Source organism: Amphiura filiformis, chromosome 12 (genome assembly GCF_039555335.1).
Source record: "Amphiura filiformis chromosome 12, Afil_fr2py, whole genome shotgun sequence".
NCBI lineage: Eukaryota > Metazoa > Echinodermata > Ophiuroidea > Amphilepidida > Amphiuridae > Amphiura > Amphiura filiformis.
This window is the reverse complement of record NC_092639.1, coordinates 45,054,024-45,078,786: the sequence shown is the minus strand read 5'-3', so window position 1 is coordinate 45,078,786 and position 24,763 is coordinate 45,054,024. Positions and strand designations below refer to the sequence as shown.

General features: G+C 36.8%; 2 protein-coding genes across 2 annotated transcripts; both read right to left on the bottom strand.

The window, feature by feature from the left end:
- Positions 1 to 69: 69 nt before the first annotated feature.
- LOC140165389 (probable tubulin polyglutamylase ttll-15) lies at positions 70 to 9,425 on the bottom strand. The gene is made up of 7 exons (XM_072188704.1): positions 9,354 to 9,425; positions 7,257 to 7,359; positions 6,625 to 6,694; positions 5,329 to 5,459; positions 2,586 to 2,673; positions 1,509 to 1,622; positions 70 to 209 (listed from the first exon to the last, which is right to left on the bottom strand). The coding sequence occupies exons 1-7, from the start codon at positions 9,412 to 9,414 to the stop codon at positions 90 to 92; spliced, it is 687 nt and encodes a 228-aa protein (XP_072044805.1). The 5' UTR covers positions 9,415 to 9,425; the 3' UTR covers positions 70 to 89.
- LOC140166836 (uncharacterized) lies at positions 9,417 to 21,823 on the bottom strand. The gene is made up of 5 exons (XM_072190325.1): positions 21,595 to 21,823; positions 14,897 to 15,058; positions 13,410 to 13,535; positions 12,317 to 12,396; positions 9,417 to 9,429 (listed from the first exon to the last, which is right to left on the bottom strand). Exons 1-5 carry the CDS (start codon positions 21,787 to 21,789, stop codon positions 9,417 to 9,419), a joined length of 576 nt encoding a protein of 191 aa, XP_072046426.1. The 5' UTR covers positions 21,790 to 21,823.
- Positions 21,824 to 24,763: the final 2,940 nt, after the last annotated feature.

Sequence of the window (24,763 nt, the reverse complement as noted above, 5' to 3'; positions counted from 1 at the left end):
AGTACAAATACATCAATTGCTGTATCTCTTGCATTTGTGCCACATCCAAACAGTCGTGTATAATCATGTCTACAAAGTACTTTCAACCATTAATAGACACTACACCAATAGTCATCTCTATTGCATTTGCGTCGCATCCAATCGGTTGTGAGTTTATTGTCATCCGTTTGGTGGTCATAATATGTGGATCCGGGTTCATCTGTTTCCTTCTGTGAACAAAAAATGATGTTTTCTTAATAAGAGTAATAGTAAAACTGGGAATATTGTTAGCTGACTTTAGTAAGAATCTCTAACAGCGATTACTTACCATGGATATGTGTAGTAAGAAGTGTAAATTTACCTTTTTAGGCATAAAAATAATATCCGCGTTTCACAACCACTATTTATAGGGCGTTTGTTGTTATGGCTATAGCCCCTCTTCTGAAGTATTCGTTCTTGGTCAAGTAGCATTAAGTACGCATTTTATCATTATTGTATTCTGTTCTTTTCAATGGACCTTTAACTTGATAAATTTGTGACTATTGCATTTTTCTCAAAAAATAATAACACACTGGTAACAAAAGTTATGTATATTAGTGGCTTAAGACAAGCGGTACGTTATTTATGATAAGAAAAGAGGTACCGCTAGAATGGGCTATTCCAGAAATTAAAGGCACTCCCCTTAAAGAAGACATGGGATTCCCAAAAAATGGCCATTATTCTCACAACCCTAAAGAAGACATGGGAATTCCCAAGAAAAAGATGCCTTTTTAGACTAGGGAATTCCCAAAAACTTGTCTTCTTTAGGGACACTGGGAATTCCCAATTTTTAAGCATTTTTTTTCAAAATGGGAATTATATACATCATTTCTTAACATAATTAATACATAACTTTTGTTACCAGTGTGTAGTTATTTTTTGAGTACCACCTTAAGGGCTGCCTTATTGAATTCTCATTTCTATATAGTTTACATTGACAGTGTAAAGGCCCATTAATAAAATAACAGAACACAAATTTGTAATAAAACTCGCACATAACCGTTATTATGTATGTATGTAATGCACAACTTCTTGAGAGGGAGCTAAACGCGTGGCTTCACAATACATATTTTGTTATATTATGCCGTTCTGTAAAAAACAAAGCATCCTTTACAAAATACATCGTGCATTGAAATATTTCCCGCATCTATTCTGTTCTTATTTTTCTGGCAATCAACAAAAAATAGCAATATACATTTGTCAACTTTGACCGAAGTTGATCATTTGTACCATTGGCAGGTGCCACAATGTCACATGACAAACTTCAAAGTTCAAAGGTCATCCAACGGGCATTCTGGCCAAAAAACGTGTTTTTTGCTTCAAAATGCTCCTTACACAAATTCCATAGTATATAATAGCAACAATTTCACTTGGACATGTACGAGTATCTTATTTTAATAGTCCACAAAATCGGAGCCAAAGGTGATTTATTTTGTTATCCTAGCTTTGTTAGTTGGTTTGCTGCTTTGTTTGTTTTCAAGTGCACTTACATTTACAACAGGATAGACCAGTCTCATACTGCTTCTCCTTGTGTGTTCCCAAAGTACTTCTTTCAGTATGGTTCTTTGTTTATCTGGTAGACATTGTGAACATAAGCGGCAAATCTGGTGAACAGAAGGGTTGTTTTTATAAGCAATTGATAAAATTTTGTCATTTTTACTGGGGAAATTTGCTCAATTGCTCAATAAGTCATGTTTCAAAAAAATTCCCATATAAAAATGCCACCTTTGGTTAAACCTGCAAAAGAATAAAAAATAAAACTGTACAAATATTGCTTCCAAAAGGGCTTTACTGGGACAATATGCGCGCGTAAAAATAATAAAAAATAATTTTGCACTATTTTAGCCCATAACCGGGGTGAATTTTGGTTGGAAACGGGTTCTTTGATTCTTTTCTTTTGCCTCAGAGGGGTACTTTTGTCTTTCATTTTTACCCCCTTTTAGTACCCGTTTTGTCTTTCTTTTATTCCCCCCCCCCCCTGCCTCCGGCTACGCTATTGCCAAAGTCAATATCAAGACGGACTTAATGCTGCCTACAACATCAGTCCATTCATTTGCGAGTCTCAATTGACACAGTGGACCAGTGTAACATTCAAAGTTTTGCAAATTGAGTTTGGTGCTTTTTTGTTTAAAGCAATGATAATATGGTAAAAATGATGCAGCACCAAATGACTTCAGTTGGGCCTTCATTTTGCAACACCCCTCCCCCCTCAAACAGCTCCTGCGTATGTATAAACAAGTGACCGTTTTTGCTTCTGTTTTGGAAACTCATACACTTCAGTATGTTTAAAGCAACAATTTAATAATAAGGCCTTTTCAGAACAAACTTTACACAATGGTGCCAAAATGATCCACCAAATTGCTTCAATCAGTCTTAATTTTGCAAAGTAACTCAATTCTGGGAATGGCACATCCCCCCCCTCCTCACATACACCCCACCATCGCGCAAACACGACGCGATGGCCGCGAACAATTTCTTACATTTAAAATTATTCTCAAATCACCCCTCCCGACTGCTCTGACCCGCCACAGCTAGCACAGTTAGTTACTCCGTACATATATGCCTACCTCTTGCTGACACGAGCTTCTACATGAAGATGTGTAACATATGTGATCGTAAACGTGTACATCGCTGTCTCGTACAAGGTAAGATGGTCTAAAAGGAAACATAATTAATACATTGATATCCATCAATAGGGGAGACGGCAAGAAAGAGGCCCTACAGGCACATAAGAAGAGTTGCGACTAATGTACTGCACATTTAGCCATGCAATAGGAATTTTCCTGGAAAGATTTCTTTTATTCTTTTTTCTTTTTTGCTATTACAAGACGTCTAAAAATCTGAGACCATCAAAATCGGAAGAACTTTTCCACATGTTCAAATTCCGACCTTTTTCCTTATAACGCCGTAGATAGGTAAACTATGCATTTTCTGAATCTTTATGACTTGAGTAATATTTTGTTTAAACATTTCGCTTGATATCACTTAATTTACACCAGGTTGGGACTACTTAAGCCATATTAAACTATGTAATGGTGGCCATTTTGGACGCCATCTTGAATTCCACAAGAATGATTTTGGGGACTTTTAGTATGTTATTTACCCCGTTCGTGTGGACCTCATCAAAATTCCATTTTATACTAGGCTGGGTCTACTTAACTTTATAGTAAACTATATAATAGCGGCCATTTTGAACGTCATCTTGAATTCCATACGAAGGACTTGCAGGACCTATATTATGTAATTTACCCCATTCGTATGGACCTTTCCTGAAAATTTCAACCTGATACCATTTTATACTAGGCATGCTAGGTTGAGACTACTTCAGAGTGCATACCAGTAAATACAAGTCTCCTACACCCTGGGAGGAAAAGAATCAGTGTTTCGAAAATATGAAAGTGGCACTGCACTCAATGTAATACATTAGAAAAGGCTTAAACCCCAACTATTAGGCCCGGATTAATATTTAATCTTCATTTAGGCCTGAAAAATAGATTGTCTGTGAAAAATGAGCAGGATCCGACTTTTTATGAAGATTTGGATAAGCTTTCAAAATGTGTTACATTCCAGAAACACCAAGCTATTTGTGAGATGGCGTAAGTTGTCGGTATTTTTCTGGAAAAAAATGCTGGACTGCGTATATAATTTCTACAATGGATGTCTTCATCTGACCTTTAACTTGCAGAAAGGGTAGGTTTTGAAGAACTGGGTCGCTATATAGTCAAGAAAATGACGCTTTCCCGGACCCTGTTTGTACAGAAAGTCAATGGGGACTATTTAGTGGTGTGCACCCTTCAAGGAGTATCACTTTTTATGATATTTTTCAGGGAAAAGCTGATTCTCAAAATTTCAGTTGATTCCGATTTTGCGTTTGCGAGTTATGTATGATTATGTGTATTACACTGCTCCATAGACAATATGTTGTAATTTCGTTCTGGTGTACCAGTACATAATTCAAATTACACGATATTTTAGCCAAACGAATTAATCTGCAAGAATTGTACATATTATGTAGCCAGAGGATTCCATCCAGTGGTCATAGTGGTATAAAATTCTCAAAAGTGGGGGGATTATTCTGTGGATCACGAAATGCCCTTTTAATAAACTATGTAATGGCGGTCATTTTGGACGCCACAAGGAGGACTTCCGGGGACTTTTAGTGTTTACCCCTTGTGGTATGGACCTGTCCTGAAAAATTCAGCTTTTTATGAATTTTTTCCACCTTTTACCAAATATTCTTGGGCTAGCAGGGATGTTGTTATAATCTACTGCAAGGGTTATATATACACGGATCTTTAAATACAGATATTTCAACAGGATAATACGAGGGTCATTACAAAAGTTCTACCGCCATCATCACATCTCTGTTATCTTACATGTCAGGATATTGAAATTACTCATGATTATACTCTTTAATTTTGGCTACAAAATAAAAGTTACTTAATGAAAATGTAATTATTTGGTTGTTTAGATATGTTGATTAAAGCGAATACAGATTTGATGCATCGGAAACGGTTAAGAACTGAAGCCAAATTTTAAGCATCGTATCGTAGCTTTGGATAATCTCCATAAAAATGTTTATATTAAGATGCAGTTGTCTAACTGCTTACTCAGGATTAATATTTTGTTCCTATTTGAGCTCCCTGACATGCCTAGGGATTTCAAAACAAAAATAAAACACGTTTTATATGAGAAGAAAACATCGAAGGGTTCAACAGGCACACACATGTTAGTGAATTTGCCAGAAGTAGACCACGCTTAAGGGTAATTTGTAATTATGTCCTATTTTAAGTAATGGGTGTATCTTGACGTAGAAATAAGATGAACGATTTGTTAATATCCTTACAAGATACAAAAAATGACTGATTTTCACTTATGACCCAAATGACTTGACTTCATGCTTGAACCAATAAGTGCCCACCCGATCGAAATCAACCTATCATGCCTATGGAAAGGGGTCAATATCAAGGCTATTCTGAAGATGTAAATCTGTAATGATTTCTACATAGATGTAGCCACCTTTAGAATCAAAATTAGCCTTTTTCTTTGTTTTCATACCGTTTCCGACTTACCAAATCTATATTCGCTTTACAAAAGAACCACAAATCACATTTTAATCAAATAACTTTTATTTTGTAGCTAAGATTTCAGAGTATAATAATTTTAGGTAATTTCAACATCCTGGTGCGTAAGATAACATAAATGTGACGATGGAGGTAGAACTTCTTAAATGACCCTCGCAATATGTATCAAAGTAAAATTCTCCGACATTTCCAAGTCAATCCGAGCCACACCATAATAGTCACGTACTTTTTGTCTTGAAACTCGTGCAATGTATCCATCCTCATTACACGAAGCATCCTGTCCAGAATGACGTAAGCCAGAATATTCAAATATGAAGGGTTGTCTTTTTTTACATTTAAGAGAGGGTTTATATTCACCTGGAAAAAAGAAAGAAGCAAAACTCAAATATTAGGGTCTTATATCACACATCTGATGTAAAGGCTTGGAGTTTGGTAACATCAATAGCAAATACTGGAAAATGTATAATTCCAGCGCCTATATCGTCGATGAGTGTAATACTAATGCGTGTCAATTCGTTCAATCCTTTCATCGTTAATGGGAACGATCGGCTCAATGTGTCAAGATCATCCCGTAGATTCTCGCGTGCAACGAGACATTTCAACCATACGCAATTTAGACTAATATTTTGCGATCATTTGAATTATGCACATAACAACGTTTGCAGCGCCATCGTAATACCAGTGGCGTAGCTGCCGGGGGGGCAAACAAAGACAAAGAAATAAAAAGCTTTCGAAATGCTAATTGCACAAAAGCACATATAGGAGCAGTATATTGACTAATAAAAAACAATAAAAGGGCCAACCCAAAAAGAAAAGTCGAAAAATGTGGTCAAGAAGGCTGTGTACGACATTTTCTTGTTGCATCCCCCAACCGAAAATTGTCAGTATCGACACAAAATTGACCGATTTAGTCATATACCATTGAGCTATTTCAAACTTAGTGCCGGATTTACCATTAGACCAGATGGGTCCGGGCCCAGACCCTAAAATTGCCTAATGTATGTTCCCCAAAACACCATGTTTTGGACCGAAATAGGGTAACATTGCTCAATTTGCGCGCTTCGCTCGCACTGGCCTTTACGTAAAATTTACCGTCATTTTGGGCTAAAATTGGAAATCTTTACCGCGCTTCGCGCGCACTTTAGCCAGGAATATAGTAAGAATTATGGCCAAAATTCATTTCTATTAAAACCAAATTAATAATAAAAAAGCAAATTTTTCTCGTGGAGCGCGCAATTTCTTTCAAAAAGTAATAACCCAGTTTATCATTTTCCCTCTTGGGCCACTGTATTGCAAAATGTAAACTTATTTCCCTTTGTTTTTTATTTTCCTTTGATATTTTTACTCTGAAAGTACACTTTCTTTTCGATGGGGTGCGTCGCACCACCGCACCTACCCCCCCATTTTTGGTGGGTTGATTTGGGCCCCCGCCCCATACAGGCTTGCCTCCCCCCTCCCCCTGGGAAAAAATCCCAGAGGCCTTCCCAGCTACGCCACTGTGTAATACTATGTTCAAGTGTACCTCAATAAGATGTAGCTTTCCATTTTCGTCGACCACATAGTCCCATCTTGTGTACTGGTAATATTTGGCACTTGAAAGAAACACACATAAAAACTAAGTAATTATATGGTTCTCGGTTTTGCGACAGTTTATAACGATAACCTGTAGACGGCAGAAATCGTTTTTGCATGCTGAGTGGTGCTGTTCTTTTTACTAGTATTAATTAAAAAGCTACTTTTAAAACAGATTTGTATCATTGTAGGGACGAGACCTAAAGGATATGGATTAAATTAGATTTATAAATCTAAGAAAAACTTATGCGCAGGAGCAATATTAGCCATTGTACAATCTTACAATCATTATTGACAAACAGCTGCAAGTATGTGTAGCATCCATAAATAGCTATAAATGGAAAATGGCGCACGTACAACAAATGTTGATGGTGGTGGTACCCACCGCACCCCATGACCAAGGACAGGCGATTTGCGCGGGAAAAAATAGCCAATTGCGCGTAGATTGCGCTGAACTTTTTTTTCAATGCAAATCATGTATCCCTAAATTGCGCGGAATTGCGCGGAAAAAAATTTCCGCGCAAATTGCTTGTCCCTGCCCATGACCTCACTCAAGCCAATGATTGCATTGGGTATACTTACTCTGTGTTAACATTGTGTTTCAGCATGTGTGCTAAAGACGTGTTAAGAACGTCTCTGATGGAATCAAAGATCTGTGGAAGAAATGACGAGGAATCCTTTCCTCCTGTTGGGAAGAAATTAGACTGTTACTGACATGGTTCTCTTTATTATATCACCTCAAAATTTAACATGTAGTAAAATATCAGTAAGGCCAAATAAAAAAATAAACAGGTTTCACGTCCCTTCTCGTTTACTTTTTTGAGGTTATACCTTTTTTCAAAACTATGTCCAGGAAATTAGGATACTTTCTATAGCCTTCCTAGTTTACTTCCGGCTCCGGAAAAGATTTTTCACAATTTTTTTTTAAATCACAAAAGTTAAATCATGAGAACGTGACTTATTAGCATATCTGAATAAAAATGAGCGAATGTGGATAAAATACCATCATTTTCAATCGTGAATTTTGACAAGTTAAATTTTTTTAAAGAAATGAGTAAATGAGCGGTGAAATGAGCACTGAAATGAGTCAATGAGAAGTGAATGAGCATATAAATGAGTGTAGAATGAGCGAATGAGCAGCGAAATGAGTCAATGAGAAGTGAATGAGCATATAAATGAGTGTAGAATGAGCGAATGAGCAGCGAAATGAGTCAATGAAATAAGCGTGGCAATGCAGCGCTTTTTAACCATAAATATCGAATATTTCCTTTCGCGGACCCATGTTGAATATTGTTTTTAAAAAACAAATGGGCATTTTGATAGTAATGGGAATTGCGATAGACCCGGATAAAACCGGTTCACCTATCACCTCCTACCACCACCCCACATACAGCAAAAATGCCTTACGCTTTGACGCATTTCTTTATGTAATCGACGCATTTTGACGAATAAGTGCGTTTTGTTGCATGTGGGTTGGTGGTGGTGGTGGTGGGTGGTGGTGGTGGTGGTGGGGATAGGAGAACCGGTTTTATATCGCAATTCCCCTCTAGGCAAATAATCGATAATTATCTTAGGCGTAGATCCCGAGGAAGGGATAAATCCCCCAATATTTTGCCAGGGGTGGTCCATACACTCACCCCCCCATGTTGACGCCTGTATGTGGGTTTCTAACCAAATTAACGTCATATTTTGCAAGTTTAGCCCCAAAAGTGCCGAATTTATTACACTTTTGTACCATATTTCACCAGTTTTGCTTCAATATGGCAAAATTTTTCGCATTTGTACCATGGACTTATTTTGTCGACAAAAGGGGCTGGATTCACATTACTTCAAGAAAATTTTTCCAACTCCATCTCCCAATGTCAACAAGAAATCTACGCCACTGATAATTATGGTCAAAAAGCACTGCATTGCCCTCTTCATCCCCCACTCATTAGCTCTCATTGACTCATTCCTTACTCATTTACATGCTTATTGATTCATTTACCTGATCATTGACTTATTTCCCTTAATAAAGGTAAAAAGAAGAAAATGTTTCGTCTCTCTCGTTTGTTTTGCATCGCCTGTGTCTAACGTTGGCAAAAGTTCAACTTCACGATCCAAAATGACGGCATCTAATTCATATTCGCTTATAAAAATTCATATATGCTAACTAGCCACGTCATCATGAGATTTTTATGTAATTTTTTGTTCAAAATTTTTTGTCTGAATTTTTTTTGTGAACTTTTTATCATTTTTTTTTGTTGTTGAAATTTTACAACTCCCCACAATGTTATGTAACTTTAAGCGCATACTTGACCTTTTTATCCTAACATAAACTTTGCGTGAATTCCCAGCAAACACATTGTAAAAATGTTTTAATAACATTTATCAGGTATATAAAGGTCAAGAAAACGTTTTGTATGAAAACCACAAAAATATTTTTAAAATTTTGTCAGCACTTAAATAACTAAAATAGAATATTTGCAGTATGTTATCAAAACGTTTTATGTCCTTCATATACCCTTTATATAACCCAACATTTAAACGTTTTCTGGCAAACTTTTCTAACCTTTTGTAAATTATGTCAAAAATGTTTGTGTTTGTTGGGTTTATTCAGTTTGACGTCATGCATTTTTTTTTCGGTTCCGCGGTCCTTAAGAGAACTCACAAAGTAACCATTGATGTATGTATACTTACTTTTAAGCAGCATCTCTTCCATAACCGTACGTACATGATACGCCCTGTCGAAATGGAGCATGCTTAGAAAGTCTGCCTAAAAAGAAATAAAAAGGAAAAGTTATTCATTGGTAGACCACCAATATTGGTGCTCCCTTATTTAAAGATAATCACTCCATTCATTACTAGAGGCATAGCAAATTATTTAGCATTGTTGTGTCGTCCATCATACTTCCATGGGTCGTCATATTATATGATAGGCATAATGACAGAATGAATACCCAGCAAACACAAGACGTTTTCGACATCATTCGCAAAAGGTTAAAAAAGATTGTCAGAAAGCGTTTAAATGTCGGATTATATAAAGGGTATTTAAACGGTATAAAACGTTTTCATAACATTAAAAAACTTTTTGATAACCTAATGCAAGTATTTTAACATAATGTTAATTTAAGTGTTGACAAAATATTTGACAAAAAATGTTTGCAAAAAATAGTTTACAATAACATTTTGAAAACATTTAAAACGTTTTCATGACCTTTATATAACCCGACATTTAATGTTATTAAATCGTTTTTAGCTAGCTAAACCAAAACCCAAAATACTAGTATGACTTGTTTAAAACGGTTTAAAAACATTTTTTTGTGTATGCTGGGTGTTGACAAAATATACGTAATTAGGTAAGCTTACTTTATAAAAAAAAAAAGTTGAAAATTCTAAGTGACAAAAAAGCTGAAAATTCTAAGTTTCTATGGTGCTGTCGACTGTGATAATCTGTCCATTTTATACCTCCACATCAGGCTTGTCCAAAGGATGGCCGCCAGCGCCTCTTTCCATGCCGTCCGTAACGTAAGTCTGAGGATCTGAAAGATCGGTAGGGTCATATAGTTTGTCACAATATCGAAATATCATGAACTTATCCAAAACATACGCCCGCAAAGGTCTAGCAGATGAAAATGCTACCAAAACTCCGAGGCTGAATTTTCTACCCGTTACGAGGAAAGGGTGCTGGATAAACTCTTGAACCAGGCTTTCATTTGATATATCCAATTCTGTTGGCGAAAGAACGATTATTTTAGAAAAGTAAACAATACGTATATATATAGCCGATTCCAGCAAAATAAAACACAACATACTGGCAATCATTATTGGTATTTGAATTGGTATTAGTATTTTAAGACTACTGTCTGTTCAATTTAGCTTAGATTATTGGTTTTAAGATATTTGAAAAAAATGAAAAATTGTGGTCAAAGTCATCAAAGAAAATTGTTAGCACTGCCTTATACCCAACGTGATTTATACTTGTCAAATTCCAAAGTTCAATTTGAAACCCCATTTCTTTTCAATTTTAAAAAAAACCCTGTAGAACGTCGGGTACCATAAGTTACTTGAATCAATCCATTTAGTGCAATCTTCACGAACAATTCTAAATTTGTTATGTGATGTCAAAGCAAAATTATCTTACTCCAAAACCGTCGGGGTACGACAAAGTACCCCACTATAAGTATGTTAATTTTCCATTTGTAATTGCTAACCGTGTAGTGTTGAATGGGGCTGTCAGCCCTGTATCTTCGCCAGCCTCGTACGTCACGTGTTGCGTGTCATATGCCGCCTGTCTGATATTTTCAGTCACCGTACTCCCTCTATTTGTTAGCTTCCCAAGTGGACTATTTACTTTGAGTTGCGGTTAAGATTCTTAACACGGGACTCTATGGAGAGTTAGGCCAACAGGCGGTGATGGAAGCGATATCGCCAATTTTGAGGTCGCCATTGGATTAACACATAATCATGAAATCGTCACAAACAATTCTAAATTTGTTATGTGGTGTCAAAGCAAAATTATCTTACTCTAAAACCGTCGGGGTACGACAAAGTACCCCACTGCAAGTATGTTAATTTTCCATTTGTAATTGCTAACCGTGTATTTTGAATGGGGCTGTCAGCCCTGTATCTTCGCCAGCCTCGTACGTCACGTGTTGCACTTCCTACGCCGCCTGTAGGCCAATTTCTGGCCTAACTAAAATTGGCCATGATGTAATGCATCTTTAAATGGATCTGGCTTGTGATTGGTCGCCCAGATCTCGCTTTTGTTTAAATCCTCCGGCCCGTTTGTGGTGGCGCGAAAGTTCTCAGTGGTACATGGACTTATTTTGAAATTTTAAAACGCTTGAAATATCACAAACAAATAGGCCCATGTTGATAAATAATATAAATACAAGCTAAAACCGTTGGGGTTCGATAATGAACCCCACAAAACTAACCGACTATATTGGAAAATGCCATACGGTCGGGCGGTTTCACAAGTTGCCGGCTCGATTATGTCATCCGCCGCCTGCATGGACGTACAATTAGAGCGTCATGTACTACCATGCTTAGTACTTGCGGTTAAATTGGATTGATAAACAAGTATGATTGACAGTGTGTTTTAGAGACCAAAGTCACGGGGTAAAGTTCTGCTTAAAATCCAATGTACATAGTCGGATTTTTTACTCGGGCTTTCGCGATCAATAAACTGGTAGATTCCAAAATCAGAATTGTTTAGTATTTGAAGTTAGCCATTATAATTATGCAAGATATGTTGCATTCGACAACTTTTATTGTCACTAATCATCTAATTATAAACTCTTTATGACCATTTTACTATCGAACACTTTAATTTTAACATGTTTAACAAACTTCAGTATAATTTTGAGTTCAACGGAATGAGTTCATCATGATTAAATAATAATAACATATTTTCCAAAATTCGACAATGGCATAGTCTAATACTTTGCCGGACAATACCATAGAAAAGACTCGCAAAAATTAACGGTAGTTGCGATTCACTTCATTTTTTCACAAAAGGTGGTTATTGAGTGTGGCATTTATAAAACTTCCAATAATGTGAATAAATCCAAAATTTATTATTATTATTAATTATTAACAGTTCAACTTGTACATGTAGATTTTTATACTGAAAATATTTTTAATTGATTAAGCCTTACCTGTAAGTTTCTGACGTGGTTTCCCTGTGTCGCGGATTCTTTTGTATCCATATTTTATTCTTATTCTCCGGCTTGGAAGTCTGTTCATTAAACAAGAATATTAGTTGTTAGGATCAGCGGAGGTATGGTACGGGAAAATATCGTGCGCGAAGTGAAGCCGAAAACTGAACCCAGTATGACACCGAGTTTAATTTATCATACCACTAAATCATTCTAAATATTGAAATAATGACGTTTTTATACATATTAATAATGCAAAATAAGAAAAACATTACAAAAATTAGATAACTGTTCCGCGTACTACGTATCGCGTGCATTTTACGGGCCCGGTTTACACGAATCGCCTTTATATGCATACCTCGCCGTATACGCGTATCGTGCTTGCGCATTACGCAACTCACTGACTAGATACGAGAATAATTATATCCGGTTAATTGTCGACGAAATATTTGACAAAAATTTGCAACAAAAATGTTGCAATAAAATTTTGACAACATTTGACAATGTGTTGTCATACGAAACGTTTTAAAACTTTTCCATAGCCCTTATAAAACCCGATATCTAATGTTATTAAGGGGGTACTACACCCCTCGATAAATGTGTGCCTATTTTTGCATTTTTCTCAAAAACTAATAACACAGTGGTAACAAAAGTTATGTATATTATAGGGGCAAGGAATCCAATTACTACACTGGAATTTCAATGACCCAAGACAAGCGGTTTGTTATTTATGATAAGAAATAAGGTACCGCTAGGATGTACCTCGTTTCCTATACTGAACCGCTTGACTTGAGTCACTGAAATTTCAGTGTAGTAATTGGATTCCTTGCCCCCATAATATACATAACTTTTATTACCAGTGTGTTATTATTTTTTGAAAAAATGCAAAAATAGTCACAAATTTACCACAGGGTGTAGTACCCGTTAGTAAACGTTTTTATTAGACCAAAACCCAAAATATGACCCGTTTAAAACGTTTCAAAAATGTTTTTTGTTTACTGGGATATATAGTCATTTTTCAAACAGTACTCAAGACAAGATTGACTGTTAAAATTAACTCAAAATATAACCGATTTTATCTCGTAGTACTTACGTATTCCATAAAGCTATTATTATCTTGTGGTAGATGAAACCCTTTTGGTATGTATTTGCCTCCTCGTGTAACCAGTGATGCCTTGTAAGTAACGTACTCGTTCAAGCCAGGTATCATGTCTATAACCTAAGATATAATAAATAAATTTAGATGAAGTCATAGATTGAAAACAATAACCATTTTTCAGGCCACACGCGTCTTATTGTTGTCACAATCGCGAACGAATTTGGATGTAGCATTTTCCGCGACAACAAACATCGAAAAAGAAATCACTGAACAAAGCTAATATCGGTTGACCACTCGTAGCGGAGAACCGAAACTCGCAGCGGAGAACCAAAAACGCAGCGGAGAACCAAAAATGGCAGTTGAGAACCGAAACTCGCAACGGAGAACCGGAAATGGTAACTGAGAACCGGAAATCGCAGCAGTGAACCGACAATCGCAGCGGAGAACCGACAATCGCAGCGGAGAACCGAAACTCGCTGACAGATAAATTTAGATGAAGTCATAGATTGAAAAATGACCAAACTTAAGGCCACTAGGCCCGAATATGTTCAGGGGCGTATCCAGCTCCCTAGCTTTCGTTGTCAGTGGGCAAAATAAATTTTGAGGCAAAGACGAAAAAAAATTCCAGGTTATATCATTTTGACCCAGGATCCGTTAGATAGATGGTTTTATTAGAGAGACCGCACAGACTTCGAGTCTTTAAAAAATGTCTTTATTTGGCAATTGTGAAAATTGATACTTGACACTATTTTGGTGCATGATCGGGTAAATTTTGATGGAAACGGGTTGTTTCCGTTTTTCTTTTACTTTGCCTTCCCGATTTTCAACTTTTATTTTTGTCTGATTGGCACTTATCTCTTATTATTTGTCAATGGGCACTCCCCCGGCTGGGTACGCAACTGGATATGTCTTATGCTGGTTTCATACTACCCTGCCGCTTGCCGCTGAGCGGCGTGGCGCACGGGCATTGCAGACAAATAGAACCAATAAAGGCTTGTCATTGGTTGAAACGCCCTGCTGCTTGCCGCAGCGGCAAGCGGCAGGAAAGTATGACGGGCGTTTTACATGCATTTTACCGTTGTCACAATCACAAACGCAGTGGGAATTTTTCCGCAGCCTTTTTTGCAGCAACAAACGTCGACACCGCAGCAGACTACCGAAAAATGCAGGGAGGTAAAAAAAAAATGCGGACTCTAAGAAACAAACCTATACTAATATCTTTGGTCGCGACGGAAAAACGCTGGACTATTATATAGGCCTACTTAGGCCTGTCATTGACATTCGCGTTATATCTAGAATTAATAAATATCGGCGCGGCGAAATATTATCCATATCAAATTAGGGTAGTGCTAGCTGTAAAATAAAAAGTACATTATTTACGGCGCGCTGAAACTTTGATACTTAAGCCCTTCCCCACCAACACCCCAATCCCCATCCCCGCTTGAAGTAATACTGGTGTTTCCACTGATAATTTTGCTCACCTTATCTGGCGATTCCGGGTGATCCACGGTCCATGGCACACCTCTTTTGTAAATACGGTCGGTTATTGTCCCATCGTCTTGAAACACCGTTCCGTTTATTTCCAGCCTGTAGCCCAATAAATGAAATACGTATTTCACCGCGTTGTTGTATTCGGCAAACCACTTGACAATGAAACAAAATACACTATTATTAGTATCCAAATTTATTTTTAGAAATATTTGAAATACATACATGTGAGAGGATTAATTTTGATTTTAATTAAATCATGTAAAGTAACCATGTTCTGTTACACAATTAAAGGAGCACTTGAATACGAATCCAATATGAAATGGATAGTGGTGTATAGGTGTCACTTTCATAGTAAGGGGCATTCGGTGAGAGTAAAATGTATAAAAATTTGGTCATTTTATTATTATTATTCATGGTTTATACATACACACTCGTAGCTAAAAGCTGAATTACAGTGAAGCTCATAGATGTAAAATATAGGCCTATACAATAAACAACAAGAAATAAAGGAAACACAGCAAACACAGTTAAATGTTCTTAAAATGTTTTTTTCAAAACGTTTAAATAACATTTAAATGTCGGGTTGTATAATGGTCATGAAAACGGTTTTAAAACGTTATTGCAAATATTTTTGGGAAAATATTTATTCAACCCTAAAATAACGTTCTGTTTAGAATGTTTTGTATCAAGTTTTCACAAGTGTTTTTGGAATGTTATTAAAACGTTTTTATACCCTTTATATAACCCCGACATTTAAACGTTTTCTGTAAAACATTTTGTGTTTGCTTGGTTAATGAATATAAAAAGAACACACATTTGACCAAACGGACGAGACTCCCTCCCTGCAACCAAATCCCTAGTTGCTAAAGTCCTCTTATTAAAGAGAGGACATAAAGATCCCGGAAAAAGTTTGAAAAGAGGGTGCTTTGCCCACGGACAAAAACACATGACCAATGAGCTGGCAATTATACCATCCAAAGCATAATACAATTAATAGATGGGTTGCATTAACAGTTATCACTTCAAATTATTTTTATGAATGGATGTCCTATTGAATTCCTCATCTATTTAAACAACACCTCTGAACTCGATCCAGCCACCTTAAAATCTAGGTGAAATGTGAACACAGAAAATACATTGTATCAGTTATAACATGTAGCAGGTAGCACAAAGGTTTCATATTGTTACATGTATGTAGGATGGGGTATCTGTTACGTATACGTGTACACCTGTGCAGACAGGGCCATATTTACCGATTTAACACATGCACACATTGTGGCTGTGTACACTAAAAATTCAGAATAAATAAATAAAAATAAATGTTGGTCATTTACTGTGCTTCAGCTAGGCATGACCTAATTATCAGCACACTTCAACAATTCCGCTGCCATTAGGATATATCAGAATATTTCCGCTTCACCAAGTCCGCAACTGATGCGCAGGTGGTACTGTCAGCGACTTAGATTGTGATTACCCCCAGCAGCTCAGATTGTGATTACCCCCAGCATTTTACACCTGGGTGGAGTAAAGCAATTGGGAATTAAGCTATCTTACTCAAGAACACAACACACTGGCCTCAGTGGGGCTCGAACCCGCAACCTATCGACTATTTGGAGTCTTAGATATAATGTCATAACTTAATTTTGAACATGGGCTCGGACTGAGTAAGGACTTGAGCTGGACTCAGTTCACATAGTTTTGCTGGTCTATTGCCATTTGGTCTAATACCATTTGGTCTAATTCCCGTTTCGTCTATATTCAATTGGTCTATTACCAGAAAGGCTAATTGCCATTTAGTCTAATAATCATATAGTCTAATGTCCATTTAGTCTAATATTGTTTGGTCTAATATCCATATTGTTTGGTCTACTAACCATATAGTCTAATAACCATTTGGTCTAATATTTTTTCAATGACCATTTAGTCTAATAACCGTTTGGTCTAATAACCATTAGGTCCAATACTCCTATGGTCTAATAACCAGTTAGTCTAATACCATTTCGTCTATTTGCCAATTCGTCTAAAAAATTGCCATTTCGTCTACTACTGAATACGGGCTGAAAATACATGTATAATGAGGCGAGCATGTGTAATGAGATGAGCACATGTAAACAAACATATACTACGTGCATGAAATCTTATGCATTCTTAATAGAATTATCATTGTTTATTGATATATCAAAACAATGAAGACTATTACATGTAGCCTGCAGGTATTGTATAATGTGCCTACTGGAGTGAAAGTGACATTATTCCGGACTATTTGTCCTTCTTTCCTCGGTCTTTTAAGGGTTAATATGATAATAGGCTCATCACGCATCACTGTGGTGCCACGGGTGAAGGGCATTTGCCGGTATTGCCATTCCACCATTAAAACAAATTATGTTTTCATGTTTTTGTCATTTGCATATGGAATTATGTGTAGATAATACATGTAGGCCTATAGACGAATCTAAATTCACGCATTCCTACACCTGACTAGCAGCCTTTAGTTGGGTAGCCGCCGGCTACAATGCACTCAAAATGTGAAATTATTCGGCCTTGGCGGAAATTTTAAACTGCATTCCATCACCTGTTTTACACCTTTCGCGAAAACACAGGTAGACAAAAGAATAACACAATACAGTTCCCTTCGACAAAACACACAGCATGGTCTATTCGTTGTTGAAGTGACATACTTAGTATTAATAATCGGATTAACTATACGCGGTATCTATGCATTGACGTACTTGCGAACAAAAGGACTATATGTATGAATAGATGCGACGGGATTACCTGCGGAATTATCTCCATTATATTTATAGCTATTATTCTATTAACCCTCCTCGTCCTTGCATCTTCTCTAGGTGTTAGGCGGATTTTATTTGCACAATTGGACGCTCAAAACATCAGGTTGGTGCTAGCGGCTACCCAAAGATGTCCGACCAAATCCTGACCATGACTTGGCTACTTGGATTCGTCTATAGACCTGCTACACTGTTTATGAAACGCGCTCCTTTAAGACCACGGTGACCCTGGACTATGACCTCACATTCACAGTATGTGTAATGGCGTTATTGCGCCTATGCGGCCTCACACGTGCTATTAGACCAATCGGTTAGTAGACCAACTGGTGAGTAGACTAAATGGCTTGTTAGACCAAATGGTTTGTAGACCAAATGGGTATTAGACCAAATGGCTATTAGACTTATTGGTTATAGACCAAATGGGTATTAGACTAAATGGTTGTTAGCCCAAATGGTTTTAGACTTATTGGTGATTAGACCAAATGGTTATCGGACTAAATGATAACCGGATCAAATGGTCATAGGACCAAATGATTATTGGACGTACTGGATTATAGACCTAATGGGTTTAGATTAAATGGATATAGACAAAATGGATATTAGACGAAATGGTATTAGACCAAACGGCAAATCCCCGTTTTGCTGGCTCAGACTTGGTGCCCTGGTCTGGAGTCCGGACTCTGATACAAGGACTCGGACTTGGCTCGGACTCGGATTCGAATCGACTAGGCTCGACTCAGACAATGTGTACTTGTAAAACATCACCCCAATGTCACCTGAAACTTTAAAGATATCGGCCTATCATACATGTATCATAAGGAGAAATATATTCAAAGCAACTGTCAATACTCTCATGTGCATGTAGTCTTTAATTAATATAAGTAATCTAATTAATCTTCATTTCAGAATGTTGACATGTGTTGAATTAGTGAACAACTCGCAAAACATCTCGAAACTCTTCTTAGCAACTCGCAAATTTCAACTCGCAACTTACAAATTTCAATTCGCAAATGTCAACTCGCAACTCGCAAACTAACTCGCAACTTCCTTTAACAACTCGCAAATTTCAACTCGCAACTCACAAATATCAACTCGCATCTCGCAACTCGCAACTCGAACTCGCATCTCGCATTCGCAACTCGCACATTATCCACACCCGAATTTTTCAATGAAGTCTTTGGATGAGAGATAAAACAGTCCCACAGAAGCCTCTTACATTGCTCGTTGTGTTAACCTTAACTCTATAAAATCTGACAAAGCAAAACCACTGCACACCGATGCATCCCATGTGATGCCGGGTCAGCGCCAGCGAAAGACCCATGGCTACCGGTCGGTGATCTTGTACTTGACAACCGAGGGTCAATAAGGTTGATCTTGTGCTTGGCACTCGAGGGTTCTAAGGTTCATATCCGGGGATGCCAAGTAACTTAAGGGGTGGGGTATGAACGTTTGGACAGTATTTATTGTGGGACATTAGAGCACATCAGACATATCGAATTGCATTCTGAATACGAAGTATGTCCTTCTGATATCAAATAATTTTGATTTTTTGAAATTCGCAATGTAATATACATTTTATGGCAAATGATTAAAAATTGATATTTTTGATATTTTTAAAACAGTACTCGAAGTAAACTTTATAAATCTGATGATTACACATCCGTGACGTTAGTCACGGCTGTGTCTTTTTTCTTACAGGTTCTTTCTTTATTACACAGCTGTGACGTTAGTCACGGCTGTGTCTTTTTTCTTTACACAGCCGTGACGTTAGTACCTTTAAATACCTTTAAAATGCATCTTCTCCCACAAATTACGTAGGACAGTGACGCCACTTGCACACATGAATTGTTATTACCCAGTGTCTATAGGGTGTACACAGATTTGGGGTCAAATGTCATTAAGGGGTCACTTCCGGTATAAAACGAAATATCTTCAAACATTTCTATTAGCTTAACAAAACATAGGACAGTAACGGTATGTTCACACATGAATTGTGGTTACCAAGTGTATATGTGATATTTTTTTAATTTTGGGTCAAAGGTCATTAAGGGGTCACTTCCGGTTTAAAACGAAATACCTTTAAAATGCATCTTCTCCCACAAATTACGTAGGGCAGTGACGCCACTTGCACACATGCATTGTCATTACCCAGTGTCTACGTGGTGTACACAGATTTGGGGTCAAAGGTCATTAAAGGGTCACTTCCGGTATAAAACAAAATACCTTCAAAATATTTATTAGCTAAACAAAACATTGAACAGTAACGGTATGTTCACACATGAATTGTGGTTATCCAGTGTATCTCTGGTTTTTTTTTATTTGGGATTAAAGGTCATTTAGGGGTCACTTCCGGTCTAAAACGAAATTCCTTCTAAATGCCTCTTCTGCCACAAATAACATGGCAAAGTGATGCCACATGCACACATATATTGACATTAGCCAATGTCTATGGGGTTTTCATATATTTTAGGTCAAAGGTCATTAAGGGGTCATAGCACGGCTGTGTTCGTGGTCTTAGACCACAGCTAAGTCTAGTTCTTTCTTTCTTTCTTCTGTCAACCTTTACATTTGCTCTAGCACTCACATGCTTACATCGATTTTGACTTAACTTGGTCACAGTGATTATTGACCGTGCCCCTACATGTCACATGAAACTCGTGGGGTCAAAGGTCACGCAGGGGTCATAGGGGTCAAAAACGTGATTTCAACTAAAAATGCATTTTCTCCCACAACTTACGTAGGACACCGACCACACTTGCACACATGCATTGTTATTACCCAGTGTCTATGTGGTGTACACAGATTTGGGGTCAACGGTCATTAAGGGGTCACTTCCGGTATAAAACGAAAAACCTTCAACATATTTATTTTTAAGTAAAACATAGCACAGTAACGGTATGTTCACAAATGATCCGCAGTCACCCAATGTATATGTGGTATTTTTTTATTTGAGGTCAAAGCTCATTAAGGGGTCACTTCCGGTATAACAAGAAATACCTTTAAAATGCATCTTCTTCCACAAATTATGTGGGACAGTGTCTATTGGGTGTACACAGATTTGGGGTCAAAGGTCATTAAGGGGTCACTTCCGGTATAAAACGAAAAACCTTCAAAAGTTTTTATTTGCTAAGAAAAACATAGGACAGTAACGGTATGTTCACACATGACTTGTGGTTACCCAATTCATATGTGGTATTTTTTTATTTGGGGTCAAATGTCATTAAGGGGTCACTTCCGGTCTGAGACGAAAAACCTTCAAAATGCCCCTTCTGCCACAAGTAAAATGGCAAAGTGAAGCCACGTGCACACATGCGTTGACATTAGCCAATGTCTATGGGCGTTTTCATATATTTTGGGGGTCAAAGGTCATTAAAGGGTCACAACACGGCTGTGTTCGTGGTCTTAGACCACAGCTAAGTCTAGTTTATACTTAAAGTGTATGTAGGTGGGATGAAAAGCCGACGATCAATTGAAAATGTTAACCTTTCGTATTGAAGATATGATTTTTTTCCCAAAAAACCAAAAAAAAATTGGTCTTTTTGGGAAAAAAATCCATATCTTCAATATGAAAGGTCAAAATTTTTAATTGATCGTCGGCTTTTCCTCCCAGCTACACTTAAGAATATATCATTAGATTTATAAAATTAGCTTCGAGGACTGTTATATATCAAAAATGTGAAAAATATCAAATTTTAATATTTTGTTATAAAATTTGTATTATATCGTGAATTTCAAAAAATGAAACTTATTTGATATCAGAAAGACATTCTCCGTATTCAGAATGCAATTCGATATGTCTGATGTGCTCTCATATCCCACAAAAAATACTGTCGAAACGCTCAAAACGCTCATTCCAGATCCCTTAACTTACTTTATAATAATTATCTTCAATGGTATCTTACATGTGTAAATCCACTGATATTATGCTTAAATCCGTCGATACGCAAAACTGGTTGAATCCAATCTTCCTTTTGCATCTTCATAGGATGATGATCAACCTTTTCAGATAAATCCACGCATATTACATCAACTTCATGCAGACGATATCCAATATAGATCAGTAACAAAATCTCCATACTTGTTATAATGTAACGCATCTTTCTGCCCAAGATAATTCCATTACCATGACTACTTGATGAGTGCATCTACATTTAAAAGAAAGTTTAGCCAATGAAAGTCAGAGAAAGTTAAGAGGGAAGGAGTGAAAGATTTCCAAAAAAATCAAGATAGATTTGGTCAAATCAAATGCAAATAAAGATAGGATTGTACACTCTAGGACGTGTCGTTACCAAAATAATGCACCAAAATAGGTCAAGGTCAATAGGCCTATTGACCTATTTTGCTGTGTTACCTAGGTAACGAAACATCCTGGATTGTACAATTTTATCTTTATTTAAATTGGTTTATGAAACTGAACATTTTGACACTTCTTTAGTAAAATTCGGACCATTTTTATATTTTGGACCCATGTAGAACCAGCAATTTGACCTTTGATCTTTTTGTTGAGAGGTGAAAGGCGAAACTGGGTTGTACTCTTTTTTACATTATCATGTCTTTTATTATTATCATCATTTTTTAACACCACTAATTAAATCTTATTTTATCTTATCTTATTTTATGATGATAAAATGCTGTCAAAGTGAGCTGAGCATGCAAAAAACCTACAATTTGAGGTGGCCATTTTAGATAAACATTGCTAGCGAAATCACACATGGACCTGAAATAAAAATAGAGCAATTTCAGGGGTAGAAGTGTAGCGATTGCTGAATTAGAGATGCGAGTAAGTTCGTAGGAATAGGACACGTTAATATTCAAATCGGAAAATACTGAATTAAAGTCATGTAACGCGTGATATGCTATGGCGAATTGCAATAAGTACAATGAAGTAGCCTAGGGCGAGCTTCTTCTTCGTCTTACGTAACAGCATTGTTCTCATAAAAACCCGGTTGCTCTGCGTGGAGCTCTATGATGAAATGCAGCAAGATAGTGTATTAAAATAGTAAATGTAAACCTGTATTTTAGACTAGTAGCTAGATTATCTCGAGCTAGCCATAACCAGACTCGCTGCCAGACATACGCCGTACCTATGTATATAACGGCCAAGATAAATTCAAGACTGAGTTCCGAAGTCTAGGCCCTATTTTGTTTTAATATGAGTTTACAATAGCATTGACTTACTATAAATGCAAAAACAGGACAATTAAATGTTTCATTATTAGTTATTTATGCTATAAATAAAATGTAAACTGACCTCGATTTTTTGGTGTCTATATCCGTCTCTCGCCTGAATTGTGTGTGCTCTGACATAGTAGTACCACAGAGAACCTATTCTTGAGAGGGCACTCTATTCACGTGGTTTCTTTTCCAACGCTAAAAGATCACGAATTTTGGTGGTTTGCAAATGAAAAGTGTCCGCACTATCGATTGATTACGTAACTGTTATGAATAATTTATTAGGTTTTTCAATGCAATCGCCTCGACCCATTAATACATATTATCTGTATTATCAAAGTAATTGGAATAGCAATCCGGTGAGTTCACTGAACTACGCCCTAATACTGATGGAGTTTTAATGGCGTTAATCCTCTCCATACACAGATGAACAAATACAATAGATGAAGGTCAACACGTATGACCTCCTATGTGACATGTTATACGTGATGTACAAAAACCTGAATATCATAAAGATCAGTATTCGTTTGTGCATATGAACTGCACGTTTGCGTTGCTAAATATTACTCATTATATAGGCCTATTATGACAATATATTGGTATTATGACAATACGGTATATGGTCAATTCCAGCGAAAGCGGGACAAAATTCTCTCTATGTTAACTTTCCACTTTAAAATGTCATTAATAAAGGAAATCACATTATTGATGGAGCATATCATGTCACGTCCATGTGCTCTCTTTGTGCATATAGGCCTTTACTAGCAAGTCATACCAGGGGACAAGTTATGATGGCTTAAATGAATTGGCGTTACCCACGAATTCAAAGATAAAGCACCATATATGTCATTGAATGTCCTTCAATCAAAATGAAATTATTACCGTTAGAAAGACGTTTGCATGATCTATCATCATATGTAAAACGATTGAATTCCACCAAAGTTTGTGGACTCTAGAGGCCATTAAGTCAATTTGGCTAATAATTTTGTTACCCGCGTATCAAAAATAAAATGATAGTTATGAAACACGTTAAGTAAATATGCCATAAATGACTATATCATGAAACGAAGTTTCGTTCTATAATTCTGAGGTCCAAGTGATTATTTTATGCAAATACGTTTTACCCATAAAATTCCATAAAATCAAATTTGACGTTACCCACGTATCAACTGTTTGACAAGCGCTTAAAATTGTAAATCGTAAAAATACGTTCACCGTTTTAAAAAAGAATCTACGACGGTTTAAACTTTTGTTACCCACGAATCCCGAATAGATGCTAACCTTGAAAAACAAGGAGATTGTTTATTTTAAGTTTAAATCAGCACATATTCAAGCCATGGGTATGCTATAATTTTTACAGTACTACAGTTTATGCACCTAAGAAACGCAAACCCCAAACGGCACTTTAGTACTTATAGCTTTACCCACGAATTCGGCGTTACCCACGAATCCAAGGATTTACTCGTAAATTATATGTTTCTTATGCATCTTAACATTTTTAAAACATGCGAAATATGTTCCAAAACAGTCCTGTTTAATAGCGTCCTCTTGAAGGTATACTGAAGCTGTATCATGAAGTTTTGATTGATTATCCTAAATTACCATTTTTTGGGTAAATGCAATTGGTTAGAGAAACGGGAATCATTGAAACACAATGGAGGAATAACCGCATGATGGTTTCCAACCTTCTGTAATATTTTCTATTTTGCCGCTTACCAATACATACCTTCAAATATGTGTTACCCACGAACATTTTGGTTACCCACGAATCCCTACTTAAATTATAGTTAACAATGTATTGATAGTGTTTTAGTTCATAGGAACTGTCAAACACGAGTTAATAGAATATTGCTGCATGAAAATATGGAATGATTTTACTAAAATAATAATATAAAACTG